The 23,940-nt window shown below is 42.9% G+C and overlaps 1 protein-coding gene across 1 annotated transcript in view; it reads left to right on the top strand.

Moving 5' to 3' along the window:
• The window catches only part of GPR83 (G protein-coupled receptor 83), a 63,476-nt gene extending 47,215 nt beyond the window's left edge, over window positions 1–16,261 (top strand). Inside the window, exon 4 of the mRNA XM_056561489.1 lies at window positions 14,437–16,261. Coding sequence (XP_056417464.1) covers window positions 14,437–15,061 — 625 coding nt within the window. The 3' untranslated portion in view covers window positions 15,062–16,261. The remainder of the gene's footprint in view (window positions 1–14,436) is intronic.
• Window positions 16,262–23,940: the final 7,679 nt, after the last annotated feature.

Here is a 23,940-nt window from a genome sequence, read left to right as displayed (position 1 = left end):
TCAACATGTGTAATAAATTGCTTAATGATAGATTCACATATGAAATTTTACCTGGTGATCCGACTGTCCCATATAAAAAAGAGCTTCAGTCAATTGTGCTTCGAGCAAGGTCGAGTAAGCTTATAAACGATCAGGAATATGAATTTCTACTCCCAAAAAATCCCATCATTCCCACCTTCTATGCCCTGCCCAAGGTCCACAAAGGGGTTTCTCCCCTAAAGGGACGACCAATAGTGGCAGGGATAGGAGGTGTTCCTCAAAATGTTGGAATCTACATTGATAAGATCCTTAGAGAATTTGTACAGGCCCTCCCATCATATACGAGAGACACTACAGACCTTCTTCAGAAATTAGAAGGGATAACAGTTGAAACTGATACCCTATTAACGAGTATTGACGTTGAGGCATTGTACTCATCCATACCGCATGAGATAGGATTAAGAGCGGTAGCCTACTTTTTGGCATTTAGAGGTAATCAGTTTAGAGCACATAACGACCTGATTCTCGAATTGTTGCATTTTGTACTTACACATAATTATTTTTTGTTTAATGGCAATTTTTTCCACCAGCTCAGAGGGACCGCTATGGGGAGCCCTTGTGCCCCCAGCTATGCGAATCTCACTCTGGGCTGGTGGGAGGCCACCCAAGTTTTTGTTGAGTCTCGGGAACAATTCAGTGAGCGAGCCCTTTTATGGGCTCGCTTCATTGATGATATATTCATACTGTGGCAGGGGACTATGGAACAGTTTGAGGAGTTTTTAAAATCTCTCAATATCAACACTATAGGCTTACTCTTTACATATGAGTGTAATTCATCGTTTTTACCGTTTCTTGACATTTTGATTCAAAAAAACAGTGACGGGAGTCTTCGTACGACTGTATACAGAAAATCGACTGCTACAAATTCACTCCTGAGGTGGGAGAGCTGCCACCCGGGACCCCTAAAAAGGGGTATCCCGAGGGGGCAGTATCTCCGCCTCAGGAGGAACTGTTCAGAAAGGGGAGACTTTGTTCGGGAGGCACAGGACCTGAGGAGGCGATTTATAAATAGAGGCTACCCACAGTATGCCTTACGATCAGCTTATCAATATGCTTTAAAAACTCCCAGAGATTCACTTTTTATACCAAAGAATCGTGACACTATGACACCCACTATGCGAATAATAGCAACATTTGATAATGGAGCATCACAAATGCGCGAGATCTTGAAAAAATATTGGGGGATTCTTCAGATGGACCCGGACTTGAGAGATGTTATCCCAGAATCCCCCCAAATCACCTTTAGAAGGGGTCGAAATATAGGAGATATGGTGACTCACAGCCATCTCACTCCTGTGGCATCGGGTCATGTGACTTGGCTTGATAGAATCCCCAAACCCATAGGAAATTATCCGTGTGGACATTGTAAAGCCTGCCCTTATATATGTAAAACTAAAAATTTTAGATGTGAAGCCACAAGAAAACAATACATCATTAGAGACTTCATAAATTGCAGTACCAAAGGCATTATTTACATGGCAGTATGTCCCTGTTCTAAAAAATACATAGGCAAGACCTTCCGTGAATTCAAGAAACGCATTCTTGAGCATATGGGGGATGTTAGACATGATCGTGATACTTCTCTGGCCCGTCACATGAACCAATGCCACAGGGATTGTCAATATAACATCCAATTTTTGGGACTTGAAAAAGTAAAACCACCTATAAGAGGAGGAAATTTTGATCAGATGTTGTTACGCAAAGAATGTAGATGGATTTATGAATTAGGAACTATGGCCCCAGAAGGCCTGAACGACCAACTCAGTTATGCATGCTTCCTATGAATACTGCTCTCTCACCCCCCTCCCCCTCTATTGGTGATTTTGGCTAGGTAGTTAGAGGAGGCCTTAGTGAGCCTCTTGAGTTAGCATCACCAAAATTGAATTATCTAGGGATATTGACTAGGCCAAGTAGGAGGTACGAGAGCGGGACCGCCCTTCTAAGGGCGACAATTCTGCCTAGGGTTAGGGGCTACAGCTAGAACAGGGTCAGTTCAGGTTCCTTAGGGCCACATTAACCACCCCAACACTATTTATTAGGGCATCCCCCCTAGAAATAGGGGGTGGGAGAGCCGTCTGTTTAAGGAAACCATTGGTTTCTTTAGATAACCTGGTCTATTCAGATTAACATAGTGCAAATGGTCGTCCTCCTTGGGTCCTGACCCTCTGATAGCATATCCCCTCCTACCTGAGCATTTCCTTCATATATTCATACACTATATATATGATGTATTATATTATATATATGGTTGCATATATGTGAGGTGTGGGGAAAACATTTATCCTTAATGAGAACGAGTGGTGGTAGCGTAACTTACCTTTAGGGACCTAGTATCTGTCTCACTAAGTAATGGGTACCTCATGCTGCACCCCCGTCTTTGGGGATTTTTGTTGTTCCCCCCCCCCCCTCCTCATAAACCTTATTATCATATGCAAAATAATCATTACCTATTTATTGCTCTACTTACAGTATCATATCTATATCCTCTGTTGTGCATTCTAACATTTAGTCAGGTTCTTTTAAGTATATCTTCATTTATAAACAAGCGAATTGCCCCTTAAATATACACTGCTTCCGTGACTACGGACGCCGCTGTCAGATTCAGCAACGCCCTCTGTAGTCGTCAGAGAGGGCGTTGCGTAATGACGCGGCGCCGGCCGGAAACAGGATATGACGACAGACGCCGGCATGGTCTCAGTGAGCGCTAAGCAGCCGTCAGAGACAGACGGCTCCCCGCCAACGCGGGTTTAGTGCGCTCATCTGAGAACCACTAACCGGACGTGTGGCTACAGGAGTGTGAGTATGATAGCTGGTGCGATGCGCACTGCTTGTATTGCAGGTACTAGCATCTCCCATATTGATTGGGACCTTGTATCTTCATTATAGGTATCCGGGCAAACACTTGGAAACTGTGAATATGTGTCTTTTCTCTAGGTATTTATATTGATACTATGAATGGCCAGTAACTATGGAATACGGATGGCACATTGAAATCTTTTTCTATGTTTATGCTTTACTTACAGGTTGCCCTGAAGGATGACTGACCTCCTGTTATGATAAGCCACACTATGGCAATAGGGATTTACACTATATATCGGGTGTTTCCCTATTGGATGAGCTAAAATAATTAAGGGATATACACTGTGTATCGGGTGTTTCCCTATGAATCAAACTATTTCGTTTTATACTCTATTGATATTCTGTCATATAGCAGTATTACTATCTATTGCATACTGTATACATTTCCCCTGAGGAAGCCACGTAGTGGCAGAAACGCGTTGGGTGGTCTTTGGCAATAGTTATGCTTCTCCTTTATCGTAAATCCACATTACGTGTGGTAACTGCTATCTGTGTTGCTTTACTATTTGGGCACTTATTCTTTATCACAAGGTGTGGTGCATTTTAGAGTATTATATTAAAAGCTATGTTTTATAAGGTTTTTTCCCCCTCTCAACATCGAGAATTAGGTATTTCGAGTTGATTCTTTGATACATTTTTACCGGGAATTTGGGCCCTTGCAGGCTCATTTATATGCAACTGTTGCAAATCTTTTCAACTCTGCAGGGTGCCCAAACTTTTGCAGACACCATTTTTTTGTTTCCTGTTATTTTGAAAGTGTAAATGATGGAAATAAAATCTAACTTTTGTTGACATATTATAAGAATGTCTAATCTGTAATTTGAAGCCTTTTGGAGATTTTTCCATCTTTCCTTGGCTTCTTTATGCCCAAACTTTTGATCCCTACTTGAGGGTATCCCAACTACCGTATGGACCCACAGAATAAATATAAGGTGCAATTTTTACCGAAAACTGCACTGCATAGAAACGGAAGCCGCAAAAATTTACAAAATTGCTTTTTTTTGTTGAAAGTGTAGTGATTTTTAAAAGGTGAAGAGGAAAAAGCAAAAGTACAAAAATGAAAAATCGCCAAAGAGGAAAGGGGTTAAATTCCACTCCAAAGACCACCTGCTGACTTGTAAAAAGATAGGGCTTGATCCTCATAAAGAGACACTTCCGGTCCCACTTAGACTGTGGGCCGTAGATGTTAATAAGGCGAAGTTCTTGTCCCTTCATGAGGACATCTAAAATCAGGCACCTCTCCATTTCTAACTCAATAACCCATCGGCATCCTACCGCTGCGGTAAAAAGGACCGCCAGTCAGCTACTCGGCTCGGCAGCAAGAGACCAGTAGGAGGGCCCATTCCTCCACTCTCTTTTAGCCTTATATATAGATGTCTACTAGCCTGGTCTCCTAAAAAATGAAATATCAGCATTAATATGGGCAAAAAAATCAAAGGCTGCAAATCTAGCTGTATCTGTCTTAATGCTGGCAACATTAATGGATGCCAGAGTCAACGGAGAGGGTGCCACTATCGAGGGGGATTGAGTTAGACAGCTTTCTTTTTCCCAGCATCCTTCCCATCCACCTCACCACCCTCTTCATCAGATGATGGTTTACCCCTTTTTAGTAGTGTTGCTCAGGAATATTCGCAATGCAAATTTTATTCGCGAATATCGCATATTCACGGATTCCCGAATAATCGCGAATATAGCACTATATATTTGTAATTACGAATATTCGGGGGGGTTGCTGTTTTTTTCACAGTACACATCACAGTGATCATCCCTCTTTGCTCTCTTCGCATATGCAAATTTTTGTATATGCGAAAATAAAACGCAAATATTACGAATATGCGAATTTAGCGAATATATGATGAATATTCGTCCATATATTTGCAAAATATCGCAAATTCGAATATGGCCTATGCCGCTCAACACTACTTTTTAGTGAAATTGATGTTTCCATTTCCTCATCCCCTAACTCTGGGCCAGTTCCCTCCCCTGAAGACATAGGTTTCCCAGGGAGAGAGGACTCAGAGTCTCCTGTGAGCCCCACAGCAACATCCGGAACCTCGCCTCCAGCCTCCTCCTCCGAAGAGGAAATGTCGCGGAGGGCTCGGAACCGTTGGAGAGACCAATCAAAGGGAGGTCAGTTGTACCTTCCTTTGGCATCTTTGGGAGAAGATCTTAAATCTCGCTTTTTCTTATTCCTCCCCGCTTTGTTTCTGCCTATCTCCCACTGTCCTCATCCGTGCTCTCACCATGGGAGGACAGTGCGGAGATGGCATCCTCCTCTTTGTGGATCCTCCCAATCTCCTCATCCAGTTCACTATCCCCCAGGGCCTCAGCAGTAAGACTGGTCGCAGGGACAGAATCAGAAGACACCTCAGTTGGCTGGCGCTCCTGTGACTCCCAAATCTCCCTATCCCTTTGGCGCTTCTTGAGACAACTCAGTTGGGAATGCATCTTCTGCTTACTTTTCTTCCCTGAAAGCCCTGCAGCCGTTCATCCCTGCCAGCTGTCCCCCCAGCATAATCCACCTCATGGCTTACTCCCACCGGGACAACAACCGCATCGACAAAGGAAAGAGGGCAGTGACTAAATGGGTGACCTAAGTAACCACAGAGGTGACACCTAATCTCTGCACAAGATGCAGCGAGATGGCCTATTTCCCCACACAGAGTGCACTTCTGCATAATGCAACTGGCACTAAAATGTGTGGGGTCACCACATCTGTAACAGAACTTCGGCTGACCCTGGAAGAAGATCTGGATACAATCTCTTCCGAGGAAGATCGCAGATGGTATATGGGTAACAGTGTTTTCTGAATGCCTAAGCATGACCATAAATGTCCAGGCCCCTGACCAGATGCCATATTCATCCCTGTTCTTTTTTGGGACCTCCACCACCTCTCCATACTGACCTAGCCACGTCATGATATCAATACAAGACAGTGATTCGTTACGTGTTAAAACGATCACTCTCTTGACATTGTTTTGGCGAGACACCGCCTGAATTGCAAAGTCTCTCCAGCCGGGCTTGTTCTTTACTAGCTCACAATTCGACCAGAAGAGCTCAAGCCCCTCCGGTCGAACAAAGCTGATATCGAACTCAGGGGTACCATAAGGATGTATCAAGGCGTAGATGTCAGCTGCCTTAAAGCCCAACTTCAGCAGATGCTAAACAAATTTAGATCTTGGAGGACATGTATCACTGCCTCTCCACCTCAGTCGGACCACATTCCTTCGGAGACCACCCAGCCCTGCTGTCGGGAACGACCACACAGTATCCCCCCCCCTCTTTCCTCTCGGAAGGCTGAAAGACCATGTCTCCAGAAGTATAGATCAACCTCCCTACCATTTACATTTATTGATCTCTCCTCTCTCTTTAAGGTCCCCAGGAGACGCTGCTGCAAGTTGCTCTCCCCAGAGCCAGAGGACGAGGAAGTTGCCCCCCTCCCCCCAGCAGCGACATTTGCATAGCTACGTTCTGGTACCGGACCAGGCCCTACATCCCCATCACTAATCTGTACCCCTTCACCATCCTCCTCCACATAATCCATACTCAAACCATTATTACCTGTTTTAGCTGATGTGCCCCCATACCTCCACCCGTGCTACAGCCCATACAACCATTTAAAGCCCCATACCTTCATTCACTCCAACATTAACCTTCTCATTCATACTGGTTGGACTGATGTGTTCTGGTGCAGATATTGAACCATCAGCATTAGGTACCAGAGCTTGAGCCACCGCCAAAGGACAGGTCACCGGTCCCTTATACAAGGACCGGAAAGCCCGCCTAGCCTGTTTATTAGTAGTGTTGAGCGGCATAGGCTATACTCGAATTTGCGAAATTTTGTGAATATATGGACGAATATTCGTCATATATTCGCTAAATTCGCATATTCGTAATATTCGCGTTTTAATTTCGCACATGCGAAAATTCGCGTATGCGCAAAATTTGCATATGCGAAAATTAGCATGTTCAAAAATTAGCATATGCGAAAATTCGCACGCCAGTCTCACACAGTAGTATTAGAGCCTTCTTTACACCACACAAGCTGGAAGCAGAGAGGGATGATCACTGTGATGTGTACTGTGAAAAAAAACAAAAAAACGAGTATTGGTAATTATGAATATATAGTGATATATTCGCGAATATGCGATATTCGCGAATAAAATTCGCATTGCGAATATTCACGAGCAACACTATTTATTAGCGACCCCAGCCCTGTTTTTACTGGTACCCTCCGCCTCATCAGTACTTGAATTTCCTGCTCCTGGGCGCAACTGATCCGGATAAGCGGCACCAGTCTAGGCTTTTTTCTGAGAGGCGAAGGCATCTTCAAGCCATCCTTGCCCATGGCTGGGACAATATCTCTGTTCGACCTCACAGCCAAAACCATCGGCCTATGCAGCATCTCCTTCCTTCTCCACCCATGGCTGAAGCCCCTTCAGCTGTCTCTGCTTCTCTCTCTCCATTGTTTCAAAGCGGTCGTAATTTAGAAGTTTTTCTTTAAATAGCCCACTGTTCTCTAAAATAAATGTTTTCCTTTTCTCCAGTTTTGTGATTTCAGTTTTCAGCTGTTTAATCCGGGCTGACAGCTCAGCCTTCTGGCATCTGGATTCAGTGTCCATCAAGCCTTTTGCCTCCCGTACCTCCTCCTGGAGCCTATACAAGCTGCTCCTTGCTTCCTCATACCCACGGAGGTATTCTGCCACCTGGGAGCTATAGATGACTCCAGGCTCCCGGGCCCTAGGCATTCCCTAATCCTCCTCCACATCTCCATGGGCATTTAGCTTTGCTCCAGCAGGATTATCACAGTCCACATTGTCAGGCTTGGTTGTCACAGTACCCGTGCTTCCGGAACTTGTAGTCCCACAATTTGCATGGCCAGCCTTGCAGCTGCTCTTTGTCTCTATGGGTTCAGGGGGTGCTGGAGATGCATGGGGTGATGTCAGGGGTGATGTCAGAAGGGATGTCAGTGAGCACTCAGTGGTGATGTCAGGGGGTAATGTCAGGTAAAATTAGGAGACGACATAAAACATTAACGTGAGAAAAAACTAATAAGAAGTGATAAAAAGTCCCATCTAAACAAAACTGGTAACAATAAAATATACAGCTAATGGAGCAAAATATGAGCCCCAATACAGCTCCGTGTACAGAAATATAAAAGTGTTAAATGAGTCAGAAGAGGACAATTTTATGCATGTAAATTTTCTTACAAATAGTTTGACATTTTTATGTAGTAATATAATGGTAAAATAAAACAAAACCTACATGAATTGGGTATCGTTGTTATCATATTGACCCACAGAATACAGATAATATCTAATTTTAACCATAAAATATACTGCGTAGAAACGAACCACCCCTTTGCACAATTGCGTTGTTCCTCTCTCCCTCTGTATTAGTCTGCCATTAACTCTTTATCACATTGATTGAACTTGCGTTTTTCTTAACCCATATTTCTTGTACAGTGCCCTGAAAAAAAAGGCAATTATAAAAATAAATAATAATAATAATAATTATATATAAACTAAACGGGATGAGTATTTAACTCAGGGAGAGTTCACCACTCCTGGTGTGACGAAACTTTCAAGGGCCACTAAGCACTCCACAGGCATTCTGGGTAGGGGCAGATGGGTACTCTTTCCTTCTGGAGAGAGAGAGTTCTGGCTTGGCATTAATCCCCATTAGCTTTTTATATTCCGTAACTGGAGCTAAGCTGACACCAGGGAACATCGCCTGAAAAGGTGATGTAATGAGCTGATTTGCATATTCTTCTCTCTCTCTCTCTCTCTCTCTCTCTCTCTCTCTCTCTCTCCTCTCTCTCTCTCTCTCTCTCTCTCTCTCTCTCTCTCTCTCTCTCTCTCTCTCTCTCTATATATATATATATGACTATAGGTATGAACTAGAAAAAATAGGGACCCCTCACATATGCACTCAGCTTTCAATAGCCGATATAACAGTACATCTCCGTATCAGATATGGTGCGATTAATATAAGTGGATGGAGTCTGAATCTACAATAAGATAAAGCCAAGAAAAGCCTAAAATCCATTAGGTGGTCTTCTATTGCAGGCAGCGTCTATGGCTTTATCTGGTTGTTGCAAGTTTAATACATGTTTTTCATCATCTTGGCAGTGACCAATTTCCCTTCCAAGTGTGTTATACACAGTACTGAATCTTCTGCTTATAAATGATATAGATAACTACATGGTTATTTTCAATTTTACAAATATTTTTTCTACATTTTTTTAATGTATTGAAATATGTATTTTTGTATATGGCTGAGTCTTCTATATGGATGTGGCTTACACATGGGTGGGGGCATTGGGGGCCCCATGAGTTGTCAGTCCACCCCTGATTAGTAGAGGCTGCCTGCACTATTGGTGCACTGTTCGGACTGGAAGGAGGCAGGTTGGGGCCTTCACGATTTAACCACTGTGGTCCCAATCAGCTCCACTGAGCTACTGGAAATTATTTCCAGCAATTTTAGAGGCCACTCCTGAGCACACTTCATTGACTGTGAATTTACAGGGGGTGTACATTAACACCCTTCGTCTTCCATGGGTAATGAAGACCTTTGGCCAACCCCCCAAAAATGCAAAAATGAGATACTGTAGCAATATCATAAATAGCTTAGTATGTCCTGATCACACACCATATTTCTTTTTTTTTTTTTTCATACACCTGTCCGTTCCTGAGATATGAGGGTTTGTAGTTTGTCTAACAATTCAGGGAATAAGTCAGATTGGTGTGAGCTTATTTTTAATAGTGGGAGTGACTCAGGTAATGGGCAGGATTATTCCCACCCATCTGACTGATTACCTAGATTGTCAGACAAACTATGACCCTCATATCTCAGGAACAGTAGGGCATATCAAGACACTGTAAAATGGTGTGTGGTCAAGACACCATAAGTTATTCAGTGATAATCTCAACAACAGGTCCTTTTTTTTTAACTTATTCCGTCCTCTACAACAGTTCCCTTTTTCTTTTTTTTTTTATGCTATCAGTACATTTTGACCTTGTTTAGCATATTTGAATGATATTTGAAGGATTGTCTCATACACTCGAACTCACTACCCCGAGCCACCCAGCTCTCATCCACCATCAAGACCTTTTAAAGCAACCTAAATACCCATCTCTTTAGGACAGCCTACAACCTATCATAACCCTGCTGACACTGATTTGGGAACAGGTACATCCCTATCTTTCTTCCTCACCTACTGTTTTCCTTTCCTCCCTTTGTAGATTGCAAGCCTTTGCCAGGGATGGCCCAAGATTGAAATGCTATCCCCCCCCAAAAATAAGATAGGCAGCAGGTAGGTAGGCAGCAGTTCCCCCACATTAGGTAGGTAGCAGTTTCCCCACATTAGGTAGGTAGCAGTTTCCCCACATTAGGTAGGTAGCAGTTCCCCCACATTAGGTAGGTAGCAGTTTCCCCACATTAGGTAGGTAGCAGTTTCCCCACATTAGGTAAGTGTCAGCACCAGCAGGGTTAACGGGTGCTGACAAGGTGTTGTTGCAAGGTTGCCTGGTTACGCCCTGCTGTCTGAGTGGCTAGCTACTGATTGACCACATGTGCATCTCCCTATATTACCAGGCATCAGACACTGGGAAGATGCCTGTGAAACTGGTCATTACCTGAGTAGCTAGCATTTCCTTATTCCCTTGTATACCCGGCAACTTGACTTCTGGCTTCCTATCTGACTTCTCTTTTGTTATAGCGATTTGGCACCTCTTCCCACCCCTGGCTAGACTCGGTTTGACTGACATTGACTTTATGTGTGTATGTTTAGTTTGTCTTTGTTAGTTGCTTGTTTCCTTGTTGCTCCTGACAACTGACAGGATTGTATTTTATTGTGTTGACATTTGACTCCCCTCACTTATTTAGGAAGGGATTGTCGACCAGTTTCCGGCCTATCATTTAGGATAGGCGGACAAGTAGGCAGGGACAGGGGCGCGGGTGAGCTTAGCGAGCACTCCTTCCCTGCCCATACGTGACAGTAAGTAAGTCAGTTTCCCCACATTAGGTACTGTAGGTATCAGTTTCCCCACATTAGGTAGGTAGCATAGTTTCCCCACATTTGGTAGGTAGCATAGTTTCTCCACATTAGGTAGGTAGCATAGTTTCCTCACATTAGGTGGCATAGTTTCCCCATGTTAGGTAGCATAGATTCCCCACATTAGGTAGCAGTTTCCTCACATTAGGTAGCAGTTTCCTCACATTAGGTAGCATAGCCCCCCCCACCTCCTACACACACACACACACACACAGACAAACACACACAGAGACACAGACAGACACACGGGCACACTTACCTGGCCTACACAGCGCTTCTCCTCTCCGGTGGCTGCCTGACGAGTGATATTATTGACGTCCTCCTGCGTGGGTCTGCGGAGGGACGTCACTTGCGTGACGTCCCTCGTCAGACCCGGACGGAAGGCTGCAGGCTTACTGTGTTAAAGTGGCCTCTGCACTATTAAGCAGCTCGGGCTGTGCCAGCAGGGCCGGCCCATCCATGGACCCAGGTTTAACAAAAAAAGGGGGCAGCAAAGTGCCGACCCTGAAAAAATGCCGTCTGGGACCATGGTCCCACCGGGTCCCATGGTAGGGCCGGCCTTGGCCCTCACGGGCAGGGCCCTCTCTCCCTCTGTATTAGTCTGCCATTAACTCTTTATCACATTGATTGAACTTGCGTTTTTCTTAACCCATATTTCTTGTACAGTGCCCTGGAAACAAGGGCATTATAAAAATAAATAATAATAATATATATATATATATATATATATATATATATATATATATATATATATATATATATATGGCGATGCCATTCATAAGACTATAGGTATGAACTAGAAAAAATAGGGACCCCTCACATATGCACTCAGCTTTCAATAGCCGATATAACAGTACATCTCCGTATCAGATATGGTGTGATTAATATAAGTGGATGGAGTCTGAATCTACAATAAAATGAAGCCAAGAAAAGCCTAAAATCCATTAGGTGGTCTTCTATTGCAGGCAGCGTCTATGGCTTTATCTGGTTGTTGCAAGTTTAATACATGTTTTTCATCATCTTGGCAGTGACCAATTTCCCTTCCAAGTGTGTTATACACAGTACTGAATCTTCTGCTTATAAATGATATAGATAACTACATGATTACAGACTGGGAGTGCATATAAAATAGTAAAAATTTATTTGTTGCCCAGAAGATTAAAGGGAAACTCCGGTCGAAATTATATTTTTTTTTAAATCACCTGGTACCAGAAAGTTAAACAGATTAGAAAATTACTTCTATTTAAAAATCTTAATCCTTCCAGTACTTATCAGCTGCTGTATACTCCAGAGGAAGTTCTTTTCTTTTTTAATTTCTTTTCTGTCTGACCACAGTGCTCTCTGCTGACACCTCTGTCAATGTAAGGAAATTAACATGTAAACTTGGTATATTAGGTTGGCAGGATTAAAGCAATACCCAATTCGTTATAATTTGTATCATGTTTTACTAATTTAAAAAATAGAGAAAAAAAATTTCATTGCCATTTTCTGACCACTCTATTTTTTTTTTTGTGGTCTACTGTGCTATATGAGGGCTCATTTGTGCCGTGATATGTAGATTTTATCGTTACTATTGTGGTATTGATCAGAATTTTGATTGCTTTTTACTTCATTTCTTCCAGATGATGTCAATAAAAAAAAAAAAAAACGTAGTTTTGGAGTTTGATATTTGTTTACGTTTATATTGTTTACCATACAGAATAAATAATGTTATATTTTAATAGTTTTACTATGTTTATTTTTTATTTTTTACACATTTTTAAATGGGAAAAGGGGAGTGATTTAAACTTTTGATATAGAAGAGGTTAATGTATGTGGGTTAAACCTTTATTAATTTGAAATTTTTTTTTTTTTACACATTGTTGGATTCCACTTTTAGGAGGAATCATAAGATTCCACATACAGATCAATGCAGTTCCATAGAACTACATTGATCTGTGTGCTCTGTGCTCGATTGATAAAGCCTGCCAAAGAGAGGCTCTATCAATCCCAGACTGCAGGAGAGGTAAGCCCAAGTGGATTGCGCTGTGGGGGGCGATCCACCCCACTAGACCACCAGGGTCCATTTAAATGTCAATTTAGACACCGCTGTCATAAGCTGATCTAAAGGGTTAATTAACTAATGTACCTGCAGTGAGAACCAAGTCCTATATTCTTAGTTTTTCTCTAGTTAAATACATTTGACTTGTTATGTTAATATTGAAAAAATGTCTCATAATGATTTTCAATAGACCTGAGGCAGTGGCTGTACCTTGGCTTCATAATTGCTTTTTTTTTTTCTTTTTGTCAAGCGTTGCTCACATATATTTTAAGATGAAGTAAGGTCTTTGTTTTAAGAAAATAGGTATTCTTCAGGCTATATATATAATTTATAAGAAGAAAGTCTTACAAAAAAATGTGTGTGTCTAGTCTAGGGTACCCCCTGTTTCCATATTGATTAGGCAGAAAGCTCTTATAGGCTTGGGGGGAACGCAATGGGGAAATAAATAAAAACTTTGAAACCAAAATCACTGCTCAGCTTTCATTTTACTAAAAGCGCATAAAGATATGAAGGCTGAGCTGTTATTGGTTTCTACTGGCAAACCAGACAGTTCTTGTTTTCATGTTTTTATTTACACCCCCCCCCCCCCCTCCAATGAGCGTATCACGTTCAGCTACCTGTCAGAAACCCAAAAAGAAAAACCCTAGGCCAACATGTTTGGTTTGTGACCCTCTATTTAAACGGGTACTCCAGTGGAAAACATTTTTTTTAAATCAACTGGTGCCAAAAAGTTAAACAGATTTGTAAATTACTTCTATTAAAAAAATCTTAGTCCTTCCAGTACTTATTAGCTGCTGAACACTACAGAGGAAATTCCTTTCTTTTTGGATTTCTTTTCTGTCTGTCCACAGGGCTCTCTGCTGACACCTCTGTCCATTTTAGGAACTGTCCAGAGCAGCATATGTTTGCTATGGGGATTTTCTCCTGCTCTGGACAGTTCCTGACATGGACATAGGTGTCAGCAGAGAGCACTGTGGAGATTCTGTGTTTGGGATAGGTAGCTCAGTGGGGGATTATTGCCTTGCAGGTACTTTGATATACTCATTTCACTAGAGGAGGTTCCAGGGCCACCAGGAAAAAGGCATGAACCCTCCTATTACCATAGACCACCAGGGAGGTAAAAGATGACCCCATCATGTTATCAAACACCTTCAACGTCTGTTGACCAACAATGTTGGTGGCTTATCTCCAGGGGGATTACAAGGATCAGACAATGAAATTCAACATGCCCGATCCTTCTTTTCCCAGACCCTTATACATCAGATGATTGGCTGGTCCCAACAAAATTGACTTATTTGGCCACTTTTTCTGTAATGTGCATAGAGCCCTTTGGACAAAATCATCCTGGTGAAAAGCTCCTGTAAGCATTGTCATAAACAAACTGTAATATTCAGGTTTAAAAAAAAATCTGAATTTAATATTCTTTTTTTTTTGTTTATAGTGAGGAGAACATCAGAAGTTTGTGTCTGCCTGACTTCCCAGAGCCTTCTGACCTCTTCTGGAAGTATCTTGACCTGGCCACATTCATCTTACTCTATGTCCTGCCTTTGTTGATCATCTCTGTTGCCTACACCACTGTAGCCAAAAAACTGTGGCTCCGGAACGCCATCGGAGATGTCACCACTGAGCAGTATTTTGCCTTGCGCCGAAAGAAGAAAAAGACCATCAAGATGTTGATGCTTGTGGTTGTCCTCTTCGCGGTCTGCTGGTTCCCTTTGAACTGTTATGTCGTCCTCCTCTCTAGTCAAATCATTCGCACTAACAATGCAATTTACTTTGCATTCCATTGGTTTGCCATGAGTAGTACCTGCTACAACCCATTTATATATTGTTGGCTCAATGACAATTTCAGATCGGAATTAAAGGCCTTGCTCAACATTTGCAAGAAGCAGCCTGGACCACAAGAGGACATGATTCCCTCCAATATTCCTTCGTATAGAGCGGCTTGGCCCGAAAGCCGAAGCTTCAAGAGATCATTAGTGTCGCACACCCTGCCGTCATCTTCTAACATCCAGTCTGGGAAGACTGACATCTCGGCGGTAGAGCCAATTGTGTCCGTTGGCTAATCTTATCGCCAAACTAACATTCTTATGGGATCCTTTAGTCTGCTCACTGGTGCTCAAGGAACCAAGATGACAATACTTACTTTGAATGTATTCCACAGTGGAATGTTTTACTGAATGTGTAAAAATGTAGAACAAGAAGAAGACCTCTGCTAGGGAAAGGAGACGGAAACGTTTCAGAAATATATGTGGCATAAAGGCCGAACGTTCTGGGATGTAACCTTTCAGAAGATTAGAGTGAGCTTTGTGATATCCGTAATGAGATGAAAACCAGTTCTGCTGCTACAGTCTACATAATCACTTTGTAAGAAGCGCATCTGCTTAGTGTACATTGTGATTTCATTATTTTGCTGCTAAATTATATTTTGTACAATGTGGTATGCAAACATAAGAAAGTCATTAAACCGAGACAATGAAGTGAAGGCAGTTTATTGACAAATAAAGAGATGCAGTCACAAATGTTCTGATGTGTTTATAGATCATGAGATATAATTTCCATAGATAATTTTTGAAAGATCAAACCATAGTACCCGACTCAGGCTTCTCCTATGTGGGAAACAATAGGCTTTACTGTCAATAACAGGGACTCCTGCTTCTCTTTCAGCTATGTTTACTTGTCAGCTATGTTTTCTTGTTGTTAATCTGTTTTTATTATAAGGCCATGTTCCCACTCAGTATTTTTAGCCTCATTATTAGCTTAAAAGAAAGCAAATAGCCATGATCATTTTCAGCTATTTTTTCTGCTAATTGATTTGTTTTGTTGGCAATTTCGTGGCATTTTTGACGTTCTTTTTTTCTACAGCAAGCAGTATTATGCAATTTGCAAAGCCCAAAGAACATGTGATAATATGAACTGGTTTTCAGATGTAAACAGATAAAAAAATTACCTTACACTTAATTTTATGGCCATAAAATCATAGCTTCCAAATTTTACTGGATGTGAGTCACCAGTTGTTTTTCTGTTGAGTTTAACAAAACTCAATATAAAAAAACTGACTGTTTTTGGGACATTTTGAGCTATAAAATGACCATTTAAAAAGGTAATTTGACGACTCAAAAACCAGTCCATAATACTGTGCATAAACATAGCCTAAAATAGGCACTGTCATTGAACAAAATTTGTATAGATCAAGAGTACAAGCAAATATAATAAACTTTGTAATAAATAATACTGTTATCAAACTTCCCCCTCCTCCCCGATGCTCAAATCTTCTTCTCTACAAATCAGCTCAGCTTTGTCCTGTGTCTGCAAGACAAGCAACACAAATATATGGAGGAGGGAGGAGACAGCTCTGCCCACCAGCTCTGGGAGAACTGCAAATTATAGATGAAGCCTGTAGAGCAGAAATCTGCTTTGAATTCCATATACCAATTATATAATAACCAGAAATAGTGCTGCTTTTCATGAAGACACACAGGTCAGCTTATCCTGAAAAGTTACCTGAAAAGACAGGTATGCTTTAAAGGGGTACTCCACTGCTCAGCATTTGGAACAAACTGTTCCGAATGCTGGAGCTGGCTCCAGGAGCTTGTGACGTCATAGCCACGCCCCTCGTGATGTCACACCCTGCCCCCTCAATGCAAGTATATGGGAGGGGGCATGACAGCCGTCATGCTCCCTCCCATAGGCTTGCATTGAGGGGGCAGAGCGTGACATCATGAGGGGGCGGGCTATTGATCAGCAATCCCTCGGCTGGTACAGTGCCCATTTACCTCAAAACTTCAGGCCAAAATCTCACCTGCTACATCTGTGCCCCATCCAGCCTGAGAAACAGGTAAGTAGCGAGGTGTGTGGCACGAAGGGGACCATTCTGCAACTTATAAAGCCATATGTTACTACTACTCTCAGCATACCCTGAAAGCTACAAGGCTTGATAGCATATAGAAGCACCTTTGGGGACCGAGACCATTTTGACCCTAAGGACCAGAGCATTTTTTGCAATTCTGACCACTGTCACTTTAAGCATTAATAACTCTGGGATGCTTGTACTTATGAATTTGATTCAGAGATTGTTTTTTTGTGACAAATTCTACTTTATGTTAGTGGTAAATTTTTATCGATACTTGCATCATTTCTTGGTGAAAAATTTAGCATTTTTATAACTTTGAAGCTCTCTGCTTGTAAGGAAAATAGACATCCCAAATAAATGATATATTGATTCACATATACAATATGTCTAATTTATAGTTGCATCATAAAGTTGACATGTTTTTACTTTTGGAAGACATCAGAGGGCTTCAAAGTTCAGCAGCAATTTTCCAATTTTTCACAAAATTTTCTAAATCGGAATTTTTCAGGGACCAGTTTAGTTTTGAATCTTCATTTTTTACACTAACATGTTCTTGTAGACCCATTTTTTTTTACAAGGGGTAAAAGGAGAAAAAGCCCCCCCAAAATATGTAACCCAATTTCTCTCGAGTAAGGAAATACCTCATATGTGGATGTAAAGTGCTCCGTGTTTGCACTAGAGGGCTCAGAAGAGAAGGAGCGACAATGGGATTTTGGAGAGCGAATTGCTAAAATGGTTTTTGGGGGGCATGTCACATTTAGGAAGCCCCTATGGTGCCAGAACAGCAAAAAACACCCCACATGGTATGCTATTTGGGAAACTACACCCCTCAAGGAAAGTAACAAGTGGTACAGTGAGCCTTAACACTCCACAGGTGTTTGACGAATTTTCAATAAAGTTGGATGTGAAAATGAAATTTATTTTTTTCACTAAAATGCTGATGTTACCCCAAATTTTTCATTTTCACAAGGGGTAATAGGTGAAAATGTCCCCCAAAATTTTAAACACCATTTCTCTCGAGTAAGAAAATATATCATATGTGGATGTAAAGTGATCTGCGGGTGCACTAGAGGGCTCAGAAGGGAAAGAGTGGCATAGGGCTTATGGAAAGCGAATTTTGCTAAAATGTTTTTTTGCGGGGCATGTCACATTTAGGAAGCCCTCATGGTGCCAGAACAGCAAAAAACACCACACATAGTATACTATTTGGGAAACTACACCCCTCAAGAAACATAACAAGGGCTACAGTGAGCATTTACACCCCACAGGTGTTTGGCGACTTCGCGTCGCAGTTGGATGTAAAAATGAAATTTTAATTTTTTTTACTAAAATGCCGATGTTACCCCAAATTTTTCATTTTCACAAGGAGAAACAGGTCAAAATGTCCCCCACAATTTGAAACCCCATTTCTCTCGAGTAAGGAAATACCTCATATTTGATGTAAAGTGATCTGCGGGGGCACTAGAGGGCTCAGAAGGGAAGGAGCGACATTTGGAAAGCGAATTTTGGTTAAATGGTTTTTGGGGGCATATCACATTTAGGAAGCCACCATGGTGCCAGAACAGCGAAAAAAGGGTATACTATTTGGGAAACTACACTCCTCAAGGAATGTAATAAGGGGTGCAGTGAGCATTTACACCCCACTGGCATTTGACAGATCTTTGGAACAGTGGGCTGTGCAAATTAAAAATTATATTTTTCATTTTCACGGACCACTGTTTCAAAAATCTGTCAAACGCCAGTGGGGTGTAAATGCTCACTATACCCCTTGTTACGTTCCATGAGGGGTGTAGTTTCCAAAATGGGGTCACATGTGAGTATTTATTTATACAGAACTGCTGTAAAATCAGCCACCCCTGTGCAAATCACCAGTTTAGGCCTCAATTGTACATGGCGCTCTCACTCCTGAGCCTTGTTGTGCGCCTGCAGAGCATTTTACACCCACATATGGGGCATTTCCGTACTTGAGAGAAATTGTGTTACAAATTTTGGGGGTCATTATTTCCTTTTACCTCTTATGATGCCAGCGCGTCCTGGATATCGGGGTCTCTGCACCAAAAGTTACCCCCCTCAGGCTGCCATACCTCTGCAAGCCCGAAAGCCTCACCTATCAGAATCCTCCATAGATCAGAGGACCGGCATCCCATTCATCAGAGCACACATATGAATATGTATATGGGAACTTCCACCATAATTTTAGGTATCTACCATCTATATCTTTAAATGCCAAGTGTATGTCATCTGCGCTATAAGTCCATCATAAACTTGAACTATTTGTTTTCCCATGGACTGCCTACATAAAGAGATGAACATATACACACCACTCCCCCTAACAAAGGGAGAATTCTGAATGCACATCATATACCTCCATGCTGTATACCTAGCTCTGCACTAACGTGGGAGAAAAGAGAGATACACTTATTATATGTGTACCTTTATTTCTCTGAATTCAATCCCTGATTAGTTGTGCCACAGAATAACGGGCACAGCGAAACGCGTTGGAAATCTATTTATTATTGTGTATATCACATGGTTCATCAATATATGTATACTGTATTTTTTTGTATGCACCTTACTCACGCGGTGATATCTGGCGGTACAGTCTAAAAGGTATCTGCCTTAATACGCATCACTCCCTACACCTACCCCTATCCCATCCTGAAGCACTAGGGTGAGATAGGAGGATCCGGATGCGGGCTGGCTCTCTATAGGAAGGCCTCCCTACATTAATAGGTAGGGGGTCTGTTGACCAGCAGGGTCAGCTTTCTAGGCAATGCAAGTGGGCCTACATCCAGGTGTCGCACTTGAAATATTTATTATCTACAAATTGTTTATGTTCATTTTATTGTATTCCTAATAAAAGCTATGTTTTATATATTCTGTGGACCTCCTATTTTACCTCTTATGAAAATGAAAAGAATGGGGAAACACCAGCATGTTAGAGTAAAAAAAATTTTTTTTACACTAACATGCTGGTGTAGGCCCCAACTTTACATTTTCATAAGGGGTAAAAGGAGAAAAAGACCCCCAAAATTTGTTGCGCTATTTCTCCCGAGCACAGAGATACCCCATGTGTGGCCCTTAACTGTTGCCTTGAAACACGTCATGGCTCTGAAGTAAGAAAGCTCCATGCGCATTTGAGGCCTGAATTTGGGATTTTCATAGGAGTGTACCCAGATGCAAGTGTTACACTTGCCTCCTCCACCAAAAATACTGTATGTCAGTTTTCCCCAAACAGGGTGCCTCCAGCTGCTGCAAAACTCCCAACATGCCTGGACAGTCAATGGCTGTCCGGCAATACTGGGAGTTGTTATTTTGCAACAGCTGGAGGCTCCGTTTTGGAAAAACTGACGTACAAGACGTTTTTAATTTTTATTAGGGGGGTTGGGTGTGACGGCGACAGTGTGGTGTAGTGTATATGTAATGTTTTACTCTTTATTTAGGGTTAGTGTAGTTTTTTTAGGGTACATTCACACGGGCGGAGGTTTATACTGAGTTGTAAACCCTTGCACATGTGTATGTGCACATTGGGGTGGGGTGGGGGAACAACGGCTCCAAGCATGCACTGACAGACCATGCATGCTGGGAGTTGTAGTTATGCAACAGCTGGAGGCACACTGGTTGGGATTGGGAAACACTGAGTTAGGTAACAGACTACCGCAGTGTTTGCGCACCACTGTCTGTTTCCTAACTCAGTGTTACCCAACCCATGTGCCTCCAGCTGTTGCAAGACTACAACTCCCAGCATGCATGGTCTGTCAGTGCATGCTGGGAATTATAGTTTTGCAACAGCTGGAGGCACACAGGTTGGGAAACACTGAGTTAGGAAACAGACAATGTTTTCCAACCAGTGCGCCTCAAGTTGTTGCAATACTACAACTCCCAGCATGCCCAGACAGCCGAAGGGCATGTTGGGAGTTGTAGTTATGCAACAACTGGAAGAGAACAGTTTGGAGACCACTGTGTAATGGTCTCCAAACTGTAGCCCTCCAGATGTTACAAGACATCAACTCCAAGCATGCCCAGACTGCCCAGGCATGCTGGGAGTTGTTGTTCGGCAACATCTGAAGGGCCGGGTGTTGCCGAACTACAACTCCCAGCATGCCTGGACAGTTTCGGCATGCTTTGAATTGACATCTGGAGCGCTACAGTTTGAGACCACAGTGTTTCCAGATGTTGCAAAACTACAACTCCCAGCATGCTGAGACTGTCCAAGCATGCTGGGAGTTGAAGTTCTGCAACATCTGAAGGGTCAGATGTTACAGAACTACAACTCCCAGCATGTCTGGACAGTCTGGGCATACTGAGAGTTGTACTTTTGCAACATCTGGAAGGACAGTGGTCTCAAAACTGTGGCCCTCCAGATGTTTCAAAACTACAACTCCCAGCATGCCCAGACAGCCAAAGGCTGTCTGGGCATGCTGGGAGTTGTAGTTTTGAAGCTCCTAGATACAGCAGTGAAGATCACTTTACGGAAATCTTCACTGCAGTATCTAGGAAACCACTGTCGCTGCCTCCACTTGCCTGCACCTCCTGTCAGCCGCCGGTCCCTGGTCCTCGGTCTGCCGGAACACAGGTAACTGTGCCAGGGGGTCCCCGCTGCATCCACAGGCCCCCGCACATTGCTGCCATCTTTCCCCGCTCTGCTCCGACATCCAGTGGCGGGCAGAGTGGGGGAAATTAACGTTCACCCCCCCAGCCCCTGAACTGTGATTCGCCGATTGGCCGGATCGGCTAATCGCACAATCGCAGGGGATAGGAGGAGGTGGCACCCATGCCACCTCGCTCCTATCCTTTAGGATGATCGGGGCTGTCTCAGCTCCGATCATCCCTATTTTCCGGGGTATGGGGTCCTCAGAGACCCGATCAGCCCGAAAACGCAGTGAATCGCCGACATGGGGGGGTCTCAGAACCCTCCAGGCATTTGCACGGGATGCCTGCGGCCGGGATCGAAATCCCCACGGGCGTTCAGGTACGCCCTTGGTCCTTAAGTATCAGGAAGCAAGAGCGTATCCATACGCTTCCTTTTCAGAAGCCACACTGGAGGTAACTGGGAACAAGATGTGAGTCGGACCTAATGCTGCTGTAATTGCCCACTGGCCCCTGGTATTGCCCATGCAGAAAAGGTAGGTTTAGTGTTAGGTCCCGTGCCACTTGAGAAACCTTGGCGTTGGTGTGCGGGCTCAGATATGTCCTTCCTATAAGGATATACTGGCTAATGTCTCAATTTTACCATCAGTTTGAGAGTTAGTCATATGTCACTGTTTACATCTACCTCAGTAGGGCACCTAAATTTATGTATTACTCTATATGTTACACATCCACACCGTCCATCTGGTGTAGGATGCCATTGTGGCACTTATAGTCTGCTGCAGGCATCCCCCATTGTATGCATTTTATGCTGGGGATCGCCCCTAGCAATAGACTACAAGGGCAGGATCTGCTCCCCCAGTATAAATGCACAACTGCATTAGGGTTGAGCACCTCCAGCCATTGGAAACCATGTTTTTTTTCTTGTTGATCAAATCTTGTACACTGAACAGGAAGCATACTGTACATTGTATACCTGGCTTCTCAGTACATATAAGAGCAGGGACTACTGTTTTTTTTATTTTTTAAATAATATCTTTTTATTGTATCAAACATACAATCTTCGGAGGAGTCCAGAGAGATCGGAAGTAGTAAGTGCACAGCCTGTATAACAGTGTTTAATGTTGTGTCCCCTCAAAATAACTCACCACACAGCCATTAATGTCTAAACCTTGGCTACAAAAGTGAGTACATCCTATAAGGGAAAGTGTCCAAATTCTGCCCAAATTGTCAATATTTTGTGTGCCCACCATTAGTGTTGCTCGCGAATATTCGCAATTCGAATATTATTCGCGAATATCGCATATTCGCGAATTCGCGAATTTCGCGAATATAGCGCTATATATTCGTAATTATGAATATTCGTTTTTTTTTTTTTTTTTTTTCCTTCACAGTACACATCACAGTGATCATCCCTCTCTGCTTCCAGCTTGTGTGGTGTAAAGAAGGCTGTAATACTACTGTGTGAGACTGGCGTGCGGAAATTCGCATATGCGAAAATTAGCATATGCTAATTTTCGCATATGCGAATTTCCACATATGCTAATTTTTGCATGCGCGTATTTTCGCATACGCGAAAATAAAACGAGGCTATAACGAATATGCGAATATTCGCGAATATATGACGAATATTCGTCCATATATTCGCGAATATTCGCGAATTCGAATATGGCCTATGCCGCTCAACACTACCCACCATTATTTTCCAGCACATCCTTAACCCTCTTTGACATGGAGGTCATCAGATCTGCTACTTTAGTCCTCTTCCTCACAGAGCTGGTGGATGTTAGAGATCTTGCGCTCCCCCCACCTTCTGTTTGAGGATGCCCCACAGATGCTCCATAGGGTTAAGATTAGGGGACACGCTTGGCCAGTCCATCATCTTTAACTTCAGTTGTGGTCTTCGTGGTGTGTTTGGGCTTGTTATCATGTTGGAACATTTTCCAGTCTTTGCAGGGAGGGGATCATGTTCTGCTTCAGTATTCACGGTTCCCTCAATAAACTGTAGCCCCCTAGTGCCAGCAGCACTCATACAGGCCCAGACCATGACACTCCACCACCATGTTTGACTGTAGACAAAATACACTTTCCTTTGTACTCACCTCGTTGTCACCACACACGTTGGACACCATCTGAACCAAATAAGTTTATCTTGGTCTCATCGGATCACAGGACATGGTTCCAGTAATCCGTGTCCTTAGTCTGCTTGTCTTCAGCAAACTGTTTGCAGTTCTTCTTGCGCTTCATAGAAGAGGCTTCCTTCTGGGACAACAGATATGCAGACCAATTTAATGAGGGTGCAGTGTGTTGTGTGAGCACTGACAGGCTGACTCCCCCCACCCATTCAACCTTTGAAGCAATGCTGGCAGCACTTATGGGTCTATTTCCCAAAAACAATCTCTGGATATGACGCTGAGCACGTGCACTTAACTTCTTTGGTCGACCATGGCGAGGCCTGTTCTGAGTGAAATCTGTCCTGTGAAACCGCTGTATGGTCTTGCT

Source organism: Hyla sarda, chromosome 2 (assembly GCF_029499605.1).
Source record: "Hyla sarda isolate aHylSar1 chromosome 2, aHylSar1.hap1, whole genome shotgun sequence".
Taxonomy (NCBI): Eukaryota; Metazoa; Chordata; class Amphibia; order Anura; family Hylidae; genus Hyla; species Hyla sarda.
This window is presented reverse-complemented; position numbering and strand designations above follow the sequence as displayed.